Here is a 16,404-nt window from a genome sequence, read left to right on the forward strand (position 1 = left end):
GGTTCCCCTGCCTGTATGGAGGCTCTAGGGGGTCCTGGTGCTGGCACTTGCCCGCTCCACCAACCTGGGTCTCAGGATCTCCCTCTGGTTTGCTGAGGTGGGGCTTGCCGCTGGAGTGCTGGGACGCCTCCCATCCCATACTGCTTCCCCTCCCCCAGAGCGCCAGGGCCCTTTCCCGTTAACATCCCAAGCTTCCTGGGCTACAAGACTTCAGCGCCCTGTCTTTTTGCTGGCTCAGGGTTTTTCCTCAGTCGATAGTTTCTAGGCTTTCAGAGGTCAATGAGGGAGGGGGAGAGCGACTCACTTCTTACTGTGTCATCTTGACTCCTGGAAGCGAAACCGCCAGCCTCACTGTCCCTCCAAAGAAAGAAGAGCTAGCAAGCATGAGGCGTCTGTGCAGCATCTGCAGTATGCCCAGTACTGGGCTACATTCTAGACAAATGCTATCTCCTCTGGTTCTCACAACCCTGAGCCAAACAGCGGTGAAGTGACTTGCCCAGGGTCACACAGCTAGTGCCCTGGGCCTGAAGTCAGGTCTTGAAGGCCTCGCGCCCTGCCTCAGGGATGAAGTCACCCCTCCCGTCATCTCTGACACTCCTGCTCATCCTCCAAGACTCCACTCATGCACCAGCTCTGCTGTGGCGCCGTTCACGGGTACTTCCATGAGTGCCTGCCATCTCCCCAAGAGAGCAGAAGCTCCTCGAGGGCAGGGTCTGCTTCCCATTGTCTTCTTCACGGGCTGATTTATTCATTGCCTAGAGACGTCTAAGGCTGATTACAAAGCTGGCTCCGAGGCAGACGTGCTCCTGGGCTTGCCCTCATCTGACTCAACATCACCAGGAGCCAGAGAGGTGAGGAGGGATAAGCTGGGTGAAAGACAGGGCGGGGGGAGGTCTGCAGAGTGCCATCGACCCCAAAGTGTTCCGCACACTGACCTCCCTCATCACAACTGCTCACTCACTGCTTTGTGTAGGACAGAGAGCAAGGCCGCCAACAACGAGGGGGGCGTGGAGCCTGGGGGAAGCAGAAGGCCTGGGTTCTGGGCAGCGCTCAGCACAGTGCTGACTAAAGGCTTGGCCCATTCATTCCCCTATGGCTGGAGAACAAGGTTTCCTCCCAGAGAACTGTGTGTGGAATTTAAACTGGAATGTTACAGTAAGAGAAATGATGCACACTGGAGTCAGAGGGTTCAGTCCTATGGCATTCCAAATGGCATCCCTTTTCTTCACATGCATGATAAGGTACAAGCATTTTTCACTAGATTATACCACAACCCTGGAGAATCAAGTCTTTTTAAATGTGACATGCTGTTAAATGTGTGCTAAGTATAAAAAAACGTTAAGAGTTGGCCTGTGATCTTATCCAGCAATTTCAAATCTATAAATCTAAAGGCAAGGGCTCTTCTCTATTTTCAATCTTAATTCTCCAATCCCAAGAGCCCCATCCACACCCCATTCACTAATAGGATTCTGACCCTCTTGGAAATCATTGGTTTGGAAACTACAACGTCCCTGTTCATCTGCACAGAGGCCAAGTTTGCCGTTTTAAAAGTGCATGTGTTAGGGTTTAACAATTTGGCCGAATGATTAAACCTTTGTACATTATGCACAGGATTATATGTAAAAGAATCAGCGTTTCCTCTAGAACCACTGTTTTTTCAGCCTGAGAGCTGCCGATATCTTTAAGCACAAATGAGGTCTTAGCTTTCTTTCTCAAGCTGCCTTTACTATCTCCAGTGATGGGAAGTCTGAAGGTGGATGGAAATACACGGAAATAGACCCTCAACTATGCCAGCAGATCGATCCACATCTCATCATCTTGTCTCTGTCACACAATTTCCTGATCAGGTTTTTACTTGGCCTTCTCCAGAACCCCTCAGTGGTCCCATGGGGCGGGCCTCCTCTTGGTCTCTGGGCGATGCTCATCATTGCCGTTCGGCCACTCTGGGGCAATGGGGGCCACTAAGATGGTCCGGCCTGCGTCCACCCGTCCTGTCTGTTCAGGTGCACGTGCTCGGGCACAGCTACGTTGCTGCCATCACTGCTTCTGCAGATATGCGACCTGATCTTCTCGGATGCCGAGCGTGGTCGAGTTTGTCTAATTCAACTTGATAGCAGCCCTGACTGACTCAGAGTGAAGATGTGCATTCTGGGCCACGTGAGGGGGCTGTGCCACTGCAAGGCCGGACAGAGGCCAAGCCCCCAGCAGAGCCCAGGCCCTGCCCTATGGGCTGAGCCATCAAACAACCACTGCAGCAGGGCCTCACCCTGGACTTCCCCATGTTGTAACCGGCACCTATCCATTCTCACCTAGGAAGGTCAGTCTGTGATTTTTAGGGTCCCAGAAGGAGGAGGTGCCTTGTCCAATCTCACCTCAGGGACAGGAAGGGTGGAGTTAGACAGTGAGAGGGGCTGAGTCTGACCCTACCTCTGCCACTCACTTGTTACAGGTAACTTCATGTCTCTGTGTTTCAGTTTCCTCATCTGTAAAACGAGGGGTTGGACAAGGTGGTTTCTAAGGCCCCTTCCCACCTCCAGGACTCTAAGCACGACCACAGGCAAGTCACCAACTCCTCAGTTTCCCCGGTGGGCATCAATCCCAGATGAAAGCTCCTACCCCTTGCTTATTATAAAGAGACCACAAAGCCATCTCCAGGTTTCTGGAGGCAGTCATGCACAGGAAGGATTAGGTGTGCCTTCCCTGGGCCCAGAGAGCAGACCTTGAAGGAATGGGGAGACACCCCAGGGAGGCCACCTGTAGCCGCAGGTCACAGCTGGAGCCATGCGAATGGGCTGTGAGCCCTCTCAGGAGGTTGAGTCTCCTGCCTTGGAGGAGGCCTTCCAGCAAAGGCTGCTAGGTCCCAAGGTGGTCTCTGGGGTCCCTTCCCAGACTGGGATGACACAAATTCACATTTTTTAGCCAAGAGGCCTGACCAGATGGGTGTCCACTCCACCCAAGGTTCAGTCCTCGATTTCCGTTTCCAAGAACAAGAGCCCTTTAGGTTGCCTGGGTGCAGCGAGCCTCTTTCCCCTTGCCTAGCCTTCTGTTTCCAGAGGCCAGCTTCCATGCCGCTGCTCGCAAGCATGTGTCCGGTGCTGCCCCGAGCAGCTTGACCATGAGTGGGGTTTCACTGAGTCAAACACTCAGAGCACTTGTCGGTACACAGCCGGTCTGCTAATGGTCCACGGCGTGACTACGTTTTCTTCCTCAGGCCCTCCTGGGCCTTCCAGCTTCCTCTCTTCGACAGGCAGGTTTCACAGAAGAGACCCGGCCCGAGTCACCAGAGGAAACACCCACGGCCAAGGGAGGAGAGGAGAGTCCTTGGATTTCGGGGCCCTTCAAGGCGGGAAGCTCCAGATCACTGAGTATCGACGGACCCTGGGGGAAGCGCAAGGGGAGCTGAAGGGGTCAGGGGAGGGGGAGCTGCCCAGGGCATTCCCTCTGATTCGTTTTCCATCCCTCGGCTGAATGATAAAAACGGCACAGGAAGGAATCGTGGGCATGTGACATCACTTGAACCAGAAGTTTAAAAATGGAAACTTCACAATAAAAAGATCAGCTTAAACTACTGAATCTTCATCCTTATAAACACAGGCGCCTCAAAAACAAAACACAAAATGCTCCCGATTTCAAAGGGGCCTTCCCCACCGTCCTCCCCCATGGCACTGAGGAACACCAAACGTCCAAGCAGAAATGCTGACCCTCGGTCCGGCCAGGATTCTACCTGGAATGGCTTGTAAGGAGCCACTGGGGACATCTTGGTCAGTCACCACTCAACAAATCGGTCCCTGAGAGAAAGGCTGGGAAACAGCGACTCAGCCAGGAAGGGGGCAACAGGAGGAAGAAGGGACAGAGGCCAGACACTGGCGCCTGAAGGCCTGGGTGGCCCACGTGGCTGCCTCAAGCCACGACACCGCAGCCCACCAAAGGGCCTCACACGCCACACACTCAGGTCATGTGGGAAGGCAGCTCCTGAGCGTGGTGGGGAGAGGCCTAGCCTCGCAGCCAGAAAGACCCAAGTTCAACCCTGCCTCAGATGCTTCCTAGCCTCGTGAGCACCTCCCTCAGCTTCGTCTGGAAAAACGGGCACAATGACCCTGCCTCCTCAGGCTGCTGTGAGCCTCCAAGGAGGTAACAGATGCCTCAACACAATACACACGTTAGCATTATTATGGTGAATTTCCCATTCATCTTTAATTAATAATAATAATAAAGGAACTGCCAGTAACAGGTGGCCAGGGCTGGCTGTTCTGGCGGTCAGTGAGTAAGTACTCATTCAGGGCTGACATGTGCCAGGCGCTGGGCTCAACAAGGCAGCATCCTTCAGATGCTGGGAGCTGATGCCTGAAGGGATCATAGGGTTGTGAGGCAATCAGGAGGCTATCCCCTAGAAGGGTGATGGGGGGGAGAGGACCAGGGGAGGTGTTATTACAATTATTACTGTAGTCAAAGAGCTTACAAAGGCCTTACCTGAAGTTAGGCAGGACAACTGAGTCACTTGCTACGTTATCAGTTTTCGTATTTCTAGTTATCGGACATTCAGAAAAGCTGGCATTTAAATACTCAAATGGATTTTTTGTCTAGTTTTCTTTTGAAATGGTTCTCCTTCCCAACAATTCTGACTCACCAATGTACTCTGAAGCACGACAAAATGCAAAATCAACCAGAACAGTGACTGTCATTTGACCTTCGGACCCACAGGCCCTAATGTTTTACATCCTCCCCCCGCTGCGGCACCTCGCTCCAGGCTCTGCTACCCCCGGCATTCATGGAGGGTGTTTGTGAAAATCACCTGAAGGAGAGGCAGGAAACCAGCAGGAAGGAACTTGCTGGAAAGGTCAGCAAAGGTCATGGGTGCCCCTCCCAGCACACCCTCCGCTCTCCCCCAAGACCAAGAAGCTGAAGTGATGGTGGCTCGTGACGAGGCACCGGCCTGGGCCCTCCTCACCTTTATCTCGGTCATAGAGCAAGTCTTCAGTGGAGCATGGGCTGCCGTCCTGAGACACACAGGGCGAGTGGCTGCTGCTGCAGCTGCTGCTGCGCTCTGGCACCGATGGCGTCTGCGTGTCTACACTGCGAGTGCCGCTGCTGCTGCTGCGATACTGGGCAGGCAGTGGGGCGCGGCGGCCATCAGGAACGTCCAGGGGCTGGAACACAAACAGCGCCCCAAGAGGTCACTCCCGCGGCCCACCTGCCATTGGGCGGGTACCTTCCGGGGGGAGGCTTGCCCGGCGACCTCGCTGGGGCTGTAGGATCCCACGCCTACAGCGCCAGCCCCTCGAGGAGCCCTTCCACTGACCCCCAGAAGCACCACCGGCCGACAAACGGAACACGTCCTCTCCATCACTGAGACTCGTCTTGGGCTCTTGTCCTCTCTTCTCTATTCCCGCAGCATGCCCCAAGGCCGGGCCTGGCACCAGAGCTGACACTTGCCTTGTCAACTCCACACCCAATCTCTCAGCTTGAGCTTTAAATCGGGGCGGGGTGTTCTGCTGACACTATCAGACAGCCGGGCACCTGAGCTGGAATCCCCAAATGATTTCTGGCTTGGTGTAGAGAGCAATCATTTAAAATACCCTTTAACAACAGAGGTACCTCCAACATGGGGCCTAACCTCTGCATAGCTCGTCGGAGATGGAGCTGTCCCCTGCGAGCAGGGTCTCCTTCCACCCTTCCTTCTACCCAAGCTTAGAGCAGTGTCTGGCCCACAGTAAGCACTGGGTGACGTGACCTGACCTTGGCATAACATTTTCGCCAACCCAGTTTGGTCGATCTCAGTAGGTACACCTTGCAGCACGCTGATTCACGGATTACACTGCTACGTTTGAAAAAGTTGGTTCCCTGGCTCTGCCTTAACTATCCTGCATTTTGTCCCCTGTGTAAAACCCTGCCAGGGGATTGGTCTGTGTGCCCATCACCTCGCCTGGTTCCACACCCCACTGTGTAACACACTGGAAATCACCCTGTGACTTGGCGGTCAAACTTCCACTCTCAGGGACAGCAGAGCCCAAGCCAGCCTCATCAGTGGTTCTTTTTCACTCTTGTCTTTCTTCTGCCCCTTCTCCAAGCGGGAGCCATTTCAAAGCTCTCAGAAATTCCCCCAAGGGCAGAGGGCAGGAAGGCAGGAAGGCAGAAGAGACGAGATCCAAAGCTTTTTAATTCTACATCTGACATAAGCAAAAACAAAGCACAAGGTCGGGGAAATCAAAGACACGGATTCAAAAAGTGCTTGGGCTCACTCCCTCTGTTCACCTGCAAGGCTATGCCCAGAGGCTGGGGGGGCAAGCGCAAGCTCTAGCGAACAAGAGCACAGCCTCTGGGAACGTCCGGGCCTGTTGTTGGGGCTGGGATGGGACCCCAGTCCACAGAGAGAAAGCAGAGACACCTATCTCCAACGGGTCCTTGGTTTTCTCTCCAGAACAAAAATGGTGGGTGGGAAGCTGATCCCAGATAAGCCAGCATGGATCTGCCATAGAGGAGGGCAGGTCCCGGGCCCTGAGGAAATATCTCCCTGGACACCAAAAGAACTGCCAGGGCCTGCCGAGCTCTGGCAGGCATGCCAATTCACAGCAGAGTGAACACAGAATTGGAAAAAGGCAAACACCATTCCAATTTAAAAAGGGTGGGGAGGGGGGGAGGCCAATGACTTAGCATTTTGTCAAAATTCTAGAACACAGTTCCATCAATCCATAAACATTTATTAAGTGCCCACTGTGTGCCAGGCACTGTGCAAAGTCCTAGGGATACAAAAAGAAGCAAAAGCCAGTCCTTGCCCTCAAGGAGCTTACGATCTAATGAGGGAGACAACATACAAACAAACAGATACAGAGAAGGCATACAGGATAAGAGAGGGAAGGCACCAGAACGGAGAGGGGCTTGGGAAGGCTTCTTGGAGGAGGTGGGATTTTGGTTGGGACTTAAAAAAAGGAAGGGAGGTCAGCAGTCTGAGAAGAAGACAGAGATGTTCCGGGCTTGGGGGATGGCCAGAGAGAGTGCCCAGAGCCAAGAGAGCCAGGAGGCCAGGACCACTGGACTGAAGAGCATGTGTTGGGGATCGAGGTGGACAAGACTGGAAATGTAGGCAAGGCCATTGTGAAGGCTCCTGAAAGCCAAACAGAGTACTTTGTATTTGATCCTGGCGGCCATAGGGAGCCGTTGGAGTTTACTAAGGAAAGGAATGACATGGTCAGAGCTGTACACTAGGAAAATCCCTTTGGTGGCTGAATGAAGGATGGGCTGGCATGGGGAGAGAACTGAGGCTGGCAGACCTGTCAACAGCTACTGCAGTCATCCAGGTGTGAGGGGATGGAGGCCTGTACAGGGCAGGGGTAGGGTCAGAGGAGAGAAGGCAGCCTGTCTGAGAGATGAGGCACAGGTCACATCAACAGGCCTTGGCACCATACTGGATGTGGGTGGTGAGAGAGAGTGAGGCATGCAGGAGGACTCCTAGGTTGGGAGCCTAGAGGACGAGGAGGATGAGGGTGCCCTCGACAGCAACAGGAAAGGGAGAAGGGACAAGGGTGGAGGGGGAAGGATCACAAGTCCTGCTTTGGACATACTGCGTTTAAGATGTCCACTCAACATCTAGATAGAGATGTCGAAAGGCACTTGGAGATGGGAGATTGGAAGTCAGCAGGGAGACTGGGGCAGGACAGGCCAGGCAGAGGTGAGGACCGTCAGCACAGATGGTCACTGAATCCATAGGAGTTGATGAGCTCACCAGGTGAGGTAAGGAGTGCAGAGGGAGAGGAGCAGAGGACCCAGGACAGATTCTGAGGGACACCTGGGGTCAGAGGGCACGTTCTGGAGGAGGATCCAGAAGAGGAGATGGAGAAGGAGCGGTCAGAGAGGGAGGAAGACCAGGAGAGAGAGGGCAGAGGATGGCCTGAAAATCTAGACAGAACAGGGAATCCAGGAGGGGCGAACGACCAACAGTGTCTAAGGCTGTGAGGGGGTCAAGGAAAATGAGGGTTAAGAAAAGGTCACTGAATTTGGTCCCTGAGAGATCATGAGTAACTCTGGAGGGAGCAGTTTGGGTGGAAGGGTAACTCTGGAAGCCACACTGTAAGGTGGGCCGAGAGAGTGAGAGGAGAGAAAGCAGAGGCCCCGTTTGTCGATGGCCTTTGTGAGGAGTTCAGCTACAAAGAGCAGCTGAGAAAGAAGATGATGGTGGGGATGGAAGGCTCAAATGAGGCTTTCTTCAGAATGGGGAGACCTAGGCATGTTTGTGGGCAGAACGGAAGCAGCGCAATGGAGAGGGACAGCCTGGAAATGAGACAGAGCAGAGATGAACAGGGGCAGTCTGCTGGAGGAGACGGGATGGAAGGGGAAGCCGTGAGCAGGCAGAGGAGCTGGCCTCAGCAGCGAAGAAGACGAGGTTACTCGGGAGAGGAGGTCAGTGTGACGTTGATGGTTCACCAAGGAGCCAAGATGGGGAGGAAAAGAGAGTAGCAAGCGCAAGGAAGAAGGCCTGGGGGAGAATGGAGGGGTCAAGGGACTGGAGGTCATGGCGCACATGAAGAGTAGGGCTTTGTAAGGGAGGGTTGGGGAGAGGTGGAAAGTCAACAGACCATGGTCAGATAAGGGATTTCAGAATTCTTGAATGTGGAGGTGGTACACTTGAGCGTGATGGCGAGACTGAGAATATGAGCATCTTTACTGATTTCTGACTTTTCTGCCTCCACTGCGTCACCTCCCAATCACTTCTCCAACTGTGGCTCCCCAAACTGCTCTTCCCACTTACGCATGATCTCTTAATGGCCAAAGACATGCCTTCTCTCTCCAGCCTTCATCAGAATCTTTCTTGAACCTTCTGCAGCTCTGGACACTAACCACCTGATGCTCCCCTTGGAATGCTCCTCTCTTGGCTTCCATGACCCTGCTCTCTTTGGGGCCTTTGCCTCCCTGCCTGACCCCTCCAGGGCCTCCTTTGCTAGACTGCCCTTCTTCTCATGCACACTAAGCAAAGGCATCTTTCGAGGCTCTGTCCTGGTCCCTCTTCATCTCTTCTCCTCTCTCTTCATTTCCTCCCCCTCAATGAGCTCACCAGTTCCTGCAGGATCAATCACCATCTCTACAAAGGCAACCTCCCAATCTGTGTATCCAAGCCTTCACCTCTCTCCTGAACTCATTTTCCATGACACCTCCATGCATCTGTCCGGCAGGCCTCTTAAACTCATCATGCCCACCCCCCAAATCTCATACTCTTCCGCAACCTTCCCCATTTCTGTGGGGGGTATGGCCATCCTTCCAGCGACGCTGGTTTGAAATGTCAAAGTCATCTGCACCTCTCCCTTCTCCTTCATGCCACAATCTCACCAGGTGCCCACCAATGCTGTCTCTGCCTCTTTGGCCTCTCCCTTACTTCTGGTCCTCATCCTTTCTCCTCTTGGCTACCGTACCAGCCTCCTGCATCTGACCAAACCTCCTCTAGGCCACCTCCCACATGGCTGCCAGGCAGACGGACATTCACAGAATCGCTACGTTGCATATCTGGAGCTGGAACAGATCTTGGCGGCCAGCGTGGCCAGACCCCTCCTTTCAGAGATGAGGTTCTGGGGCCCTAAAAGAGGCAAAGGAACACTACACAGGGCACATATCCAAGGTGGCATCGGAGCCCACTCCAGAGCCAGGGCCTCTTCCCCGTGCTGTGCCTAAAACCAAGACCTGTCCGGATCTTCGTCCCCTACTCGGACACTTTCTGGGGCTCCCTACTGCCTCTTGAGTCAAACTTGTCCATTTGGCTTTTAAAGACTTGGACAGTCTGTCTCTCTACCTATCCAGGCTGAGTGCCAGGCCCTGTACAAGGTACTGGAAACACAAAGTTAAATGTGAAATTGTCCCTGTCCTCAGAGAGCTTATGTTCTAGCTCCAGGAGATAATATGTACTAACATAAGCACATTAAAGATAAATACAAAATAACACATTAATTTGGAGGGGAGGGGGAACCAGGAAAGGCCTCCACAGAAGAAGCTGGTCCCTGAGATGAGCCTGGAAGAAAGTAGGGACTCTAAGCACCTACTATGTGCCAGGCACTGCGCTAAGCATATTACAAATATGATCTCGTTGGATCCTCACAACTCCCCTGTTATAATTCCCATCTTACAGCTGAGGAAACTGAGGCAGACAGAGGTTTGCCTTGCCCGGCACACAGCGGCACTGAACAAGGGCTTGGTGACTAAGCTACAGTATTCAGAAAACACGTTTCCAGGAGATAGCACTGCTGCTTCCAGACACTCTCTCCATCCATTTCACTCCCCAACACAGTCCCACTGAGCTTTCTCCCTCAAACAAGAGTGATGCTCATAGGATCCCAGCTCAGGGGCTACGGAATGCAGTACCCCATTTTACAGAGCAGGAAACTGAGGCCCAGAGAGGGGACACGACTGGGAAGCATCAGGGGAGGGTCTGAATTCTGATGCTATGAGCACCAAGCCAGTGTCCTTGCGACCTGGGGACCACACATGCCAAGAGATAAATGACATGGGGTTTTTTAATAGAGCAACCTCCAAATCATTGCTACGAGTAAAAAGCATGAAGAGAGATCTGTTCTTTGGCCTGGCGGAACAGTCAGTGTCTCCCGAACAAATTTACAAACGCTCCGGACCTCGCGAGACGCGGCTCAGAGAGTGCTATGTCACATCTGAGACAAGGCAGGTCTGCTGTCATACAAACTTTTAACAATGTGAAGCTGACGCCTCCCTGGCTTTGCACTGTCTGGGTGAAAAAGAGCAGGCTTCCAGCTTAAACAGACAGATTATGGGTTTAGGGCCCACATGCCAGCCCAGGGCGAGGTGCAGACACATTCAGACTTTACCTTGAGGAGGGAAGCTCCTGGGAAAACATTCCTAAGACATTTTGAACCTTTTCAGATTTTTTCCTTCTATCGCCAGCCCCCACCTACCAAAAAGAGAGAGAGACTCAGGCCCGCTTACCTTGCCTCCTTCCTCCTTCCCACTGTTTTCTTTAATGAACACTTTTTCTAGTTCTGGGCTGATTCCTTCTACGTTGCAGGGTACCCGTGAAACAGCGGACTTTGGCGCTGAGATATTGGACAGAGGCATAGAGACAGATCTTGAGCCAACAGCCTAAAAAGACAACCAGGATTGGCTTTCAAATCATTTATAAAAATTGAAACTGAAGAGCACCTTAAAGAACTGGACTGAAACTCAATGGGGAAGCATTTTGCCATCTGGGTTCGACTGATCACCAAAGTTCTGCCCCATCTCGCTGTCTATGGGCAGGAAGGGCCCCAGAGCTCGGTGGGTCAGGAGAGAAGACACCAATTGTGCACCTTAAAGTTTCCATCACATGTAGCTTCTATCAGGGTCCCTGCCCTTGATCAACAATTCGTGAAGCCAGCAGCTAACAAGGCTCAGTGTGGGGCCTAGAGTAGCCCCGCAGGCCAGTGAAAGGCTTCTTGTGAGGGGAGACTGAAGGACAAGCAGCCTCTAGAAAAGGGGAGAGCAGCATGCCGGGCTCCGGGAAGTGCCTGAGCAGTATGTAATGGAGGGCAGAGCGTTCAAAGTCCAGGGAGGTTAGCCCCTTCTAAGGACGCAGATCATCTCAGGTCGAGGTTTTCACTTGCCTCTTCTGGAGCAGAAATAGAGAGCTGACCAGCCCGTGGCACCTCCTCGACTGAGCCTGTGTCCCTCGGCACCTAGTTCTTTAGGTGCCAGGCTCAGCACCGTGTCTGCTCAAAGAGACCAGGTTCTGGGCCTTCAAAGGCTTGGCACAGAGGCACATATGAACAGGGAACTCGGGGTGGAAGAAGCAAAGGGAAGAGGCAAGAGTGCGCTGATGGGAGGCCAGGCCGGAGGCGGGCAGACGTGGAAGACACGCACCTTCCGACTCTGTTTCCAAAGGTGAATGGGAGAGCTCCTCCAGGACTGCCACCCCTTTGTCCCCACAGAACATATGGGACTCTCTGGGTCTGAATCCCTTGGGGAATTCCTCCCTGCTTATTATTAACTAGGTGGGTGAAGAGCAGACAAGCCTGAGAAAAGGTGATCTTGGAAATCCCTCACATGCTCAGAAAGAAAGCTGCCGCCACCATCCCAACCTTACCCTCTGAGGACCAGGGACACGTCATGTAGCTGCCCTGACAGAGCACGGCAATACTTTCTTACCAACAGTCCTAAGAAAGACTGGGACTCCAAGCAGATCATCCCCAATGCACAAAAGAGGAGACTGAGGCTCAGAAAGGCACAGCAAGTAAGTGACAGGGCGAAAACTAGAACTGAGTTTCCCACCCCCAGCTCCGCGGCTCTTTCTACTAAACAGATACTTTTCTTTTTTAAAAATATTTGCCCCCAGTTACATGTAAAAATAATTTTTAAACATTCTTTTGTTTTTAAATTTCTGAGTTCCAAATTCTATCCCCTCCCCCTTCCCTGAGATGGTAAGCAATCTGATACAGGTTAAATATGTGCCATGTGCCAGCATGTAAAACATATTTCCATATTAGTCATTTTGTGGAAGAAGACTCAGGAAGGACAGAAGGAAGGAAGGAAGGAAGGAAGGAAGGAAGGAAGGAAGGAAGGAAGGAAAAGAAAAGAAAGTAAGCTTTGATCTGCATTCAGACTCTATCAGCTCTTTCTCTGGAGGCAGATAGCATGCTTCATCAAGAGTCCTTTGGGATTGTCTTAAATCACTATATTGCTGAGAACAGCTAAGTCATTCACAGTTCTTCATCATACAATGCTGCTGTTACTATGTACAATGCTCTCCTGGTTCTGTTCACTCCATTTTGTATCAGTTCAAGGAAGTCTTTCCAAGTTTTTCTGAAATCATCCTGCCTGTCATTTCTTATAGCACCATAATATTCCATCACATTCATACACCACAACTTGTCCAGCCAGTCCCCCAACTGATGAGGAATTAGTTTCCAATTCTTTGCCACCACAAAAAGAGCTGCTATACATATTTTGTACAGATAGGTCCTTTCCCCTTTTCTTGGATCTCTTTGGGATACAGACCTAGTAGTGCTATTGCTGGGTTAAAGGACATGCAGAGTTTCGTAGCCCTTTGGGCATAGTTCCAAATTGCTCTCCAGAATGGCTGAATCAGTTCACAGCTCCACCAACGGTGCTTCAGTGTCAAATTTGTCCACGTCTCTTTCAACATTTGTCATTTTCCTTTTCTGTCATATTAGCCAATCTGATAGATGTGTGGGGGCACCTCAGAGTTCTTTTAATTTGCATTTCTCTAATCAATAGTGATTTAGAGCATTTTTTCATGACTATAGATAGCTTTGATTTCTTTGTCTGAAAACTGCCTGTTTGTATCCTTTGACCATTAATCAACTGTGAAATTACTTGTATTATTATAAATTTGACTCAGTTCTCTATACATTTGAGAAATGAGGGCTTTATCAGAGACACTTGCCATAAAAATTTTCCCCCAGTCTTTTGCTTCCCTTCTAATCTTGGTTGCACTGCTTGTACAAAACCTTTTTAATTTGATATAATCAAAATAATCCATTTAACGTTTTGTAATGCTCTCTATCTCGTTTGGCCCTAAATTCTTCCCTTATCCACAGACCTGACAAGTAAACTATTATGTGCTCGCCTAATTTGCTTATGGTAGCACCCTTTATTTCTATACCATGTACCCATTTTGACCTTATCTGGGTATATGGTGTGAGATGTGAATTTCTGCCATACTTACATGGATACTTTAAAGAAAATCTTCAAAAGTTTTCCATGAAGAATCAAGGATGATTCAAAATAACAATTCTTAATTTATTCTGAAAATTTGAAGATAGTATTATAATACCTAGCATTTATTATTTCCACACTCGAATGCCTGCAAACACCGTACACATCTTGGCCCACGTGACCTTCCCCAGAATCCTGGCAGTTGGTGCCATGATCTCCATTTTCCAGGTGAAGAAACTGAGACAGAGGTTAGGTGACCTGCCCAGGTCACATGGTCAGAGTCTGAGGCTAGATCTGAACTCTAGTCTCCTGACTGTAGGTCCAAGGCTTTAGGCACTGTGACAACCCCTCATGGCTTAAGAAAATAGACTTCTTAAAAAATGAGAAAGTAACCTAGCATCCTGAGCTTCTCACATCCCGTCCTTCCCCAATCCGCTGGATCTCCGCCTGTGGGGATCCTGTCCTCTGCGGCCCATGACCGGCCTGGCTCACCTGAGTCTGGCTGCTGGCTGCAGGGGAATGGCGGTCTTTCTCCCGGTGGCTGTGCCGGCTACTGCTCTGCTTGCCACGATGCAGCTGCTGTCTCAGCTTGGCGATCTGCTGGATAAGAGACATGAGGAGGAGGCACAGGTGAGCCGGGGCTCCCCTGAACCATTCGCTAACCACACGTGAGCGCTCTGCTAGAGCCACCAGCAGACAAGCATGCAGGGGGCCAAGCGGCCCCCGGCTGCCCGAGCCTCTCCCTCCTCTCCACTATCCCATGACTCCCCAGCGTCAAACACAAGTGCCTAGTGAAGCTTCGGCCTCTGTCTGGGGCACGACCATTCATTCCCAGCCTCCCACGGCTCACGTCCAAATACGAGCCCTTCCTATCCCATCTCCACAAGATGGTGTCAAGTCACCTCAGTGTGACCTCAGGAAACTGGGCCTCAGTTTCCTTATCTGTAAAATGGGGGTGGCACCTACCTCACAAAGGTATAAAGAGGTTCAACTGAGTTAACCACCTAATGCCCCTGGCAAACTTTACAGCAGTCAGTGTATGTATATGTATTCTGTAACCGCTGTGCTACCCTATGAAAACATCCATGGTCACGTTCTCATCATTATTGCCACATCTCCTGTGGTCAGCGCCCCTTCTACGCCTCCAAGTCCCCACCCTGATGCTAATGGCCCCATACATCCTTCTCCGTCCCTCCCCTCCTGCTCCACCCCATCCTTCACATTCCTGCCCGAATCATGCCTCTGAAGAATCCCCCTGCTCTGGACACTCCTCATCCCCACATTTTCAGGGGCTTCCCACGCTGCTCCTAAGAAGAGCTCTGTCAACACTGTCATCAAAAATGGTGGCCTGATCAAACGATCAGACCTAATGAGAAAGTAATGAGCCTAAGGTGGGTGAAATGATTAAGGGTGTGGACTCACACCAGGTAAAACCAAGAACCCCCAACCTCGCCCTGAGCGGGCGGAGTGAGCTCGGGGAGAGAAGCCTCTGCACCTCGACTCCGAGAACCCCAAATCCGCATTCTCTGGAGTGCTCTCCTTCCCATTTCCCATCACCGTTTTACACCGGAGAGCTGGTGCTGCCAGCACATTTGACCCCTCTGCTCTCCATGGGGCATCAACATGAATGCCTGGCAGTGTCTTCAGAGGGTGAAGGGATACCCAACCAATCGACCCATCAATCAACATCTGTGAGGCGCCTACTGTGTGCCAGGCCCTGGGCACAGACACAAAGGAAAGCGGAAGCCAGTCTCTGCCCTCAGGGAGTCCACAGGCCAACAGGAGAGACAACAGACCAACGACTATGCACAAAAACAAGCTATAGAGAAGACAGTCTTAGAGGGAGAGGCTTTGAAGCAGAAACTTTATGATTCTTCATAATGAAATAGGGAGTGACCCTGAACATCTTTCTACTACCCAAAGGTTAGCAGCTTCCCTTGTGGCAGAGTACCTACTGGAAGTGTTGAATCAAGATGAATTGTGCATTTTTCTTTACCAAAAAGTCAAGTGTTTCAAATTTGCTGACCCTTCCTTTTATGACAAGTGGACCATTTAACAGACATTTCTGGAAAAGTAAACCCACTTCATCTTTTTCTTTGAGGCACTGGCAATGTTTGAACAAAACGTGAGAAAGTAACCGCACTAGAAACTTGCCCAAATTGAAAGCGCAATCTGTAAAGGTTCCATTGCTATGACAGCATGAGAGAGAGATGGTCAGGCATCCCCTTCCATCTTTCCTCTGGAGAACTCGGGGCCCACTGTCCTTCAAACAATGTAGCTACAGAGTTAAACCACTAAACACCTAAACATGCCTCTTTTAGTCCTCTAAGGAAATGTCGCTCTTTTCTTCGACAGAACTACCCCCCACCATGAAGTTTACCTAGACCTTTCCTCACAACAACCCAGTGAGGGAGGTGCTGTTGGTATTATCACCCCCATTTTATGGATGAAAAAACTGAAGCCCAAAGAATTTAAATCACTTGGCTCCTTCCTATGTCTACAGCTAATGTTCTTCCTACTGTGCGGCCTCCAAACTTGGAGACAATACCCAACATCAGGACTGGCCACCCTATGCCCAACATGGTCATTTTTTAAAACTCTCAATTGTCAAAGATTATTAGTAACTTAAGAGTCACTGAATACCAATAGGAATAATCCTATAATACCTACAAATCACTCAAGGCAATCCCCACTTCCAGACCCTAAGCCAATGCTGTGAAGCCCAGTGAGGCCAAGTATTCCATT

General features: G+C 51.2%; 1 protein-coding gene across 2 annotated transcripts in view; it reads right to left on the minus strand.

The window, feature by feature from the left end:
• GLCCI1 (glucocorticoid induced 1) overlaps positions 1-16,404 on the minus strand; it is a 61,594-nt gene that overhangs the window by 11,711 nt on the left and 33,479 nt on the right. Inside the window, exons 4-6 of one of the 2 annotated variants that reach the window (XM_027872388.1) lie at positions 14,152-14,256; positions 10,936-11,088; positions 4,949-5,147 (exon numbers count right to left, since the gene is read on the minus strand). In XM_027872388.1, the coding sequence (XP_027728189.1) occupies positions 4,949-5,147; positions 10,936-11,088; positions 14,152-14,256 (457 nt within the window). Of the gene's footprint in view, positions 1-4,948; positions 5,148-10,935; positions 11,089-14,151; positions 14,260-16,404 lie in introns of both variants that reach the window. The other variant, XM_027872387.1, reaches the window with a different exon arrangement.

This window comes from Vombatus ursinus, unplaced genomic scaffold, assembly GCF_900497805.2.
Source record: "Vombatus ursinus unplaced genomic scaffold, bare-nosed wombat genome assembly UNPS02014799.1, whole genome shotgun sequence".
Lineage (NCBI taxonomy): Eukaryota > Metazoa > Chordata > Mammalia > Diprotodontia > Vombatidae > Vombatus > Vombatus ursinus.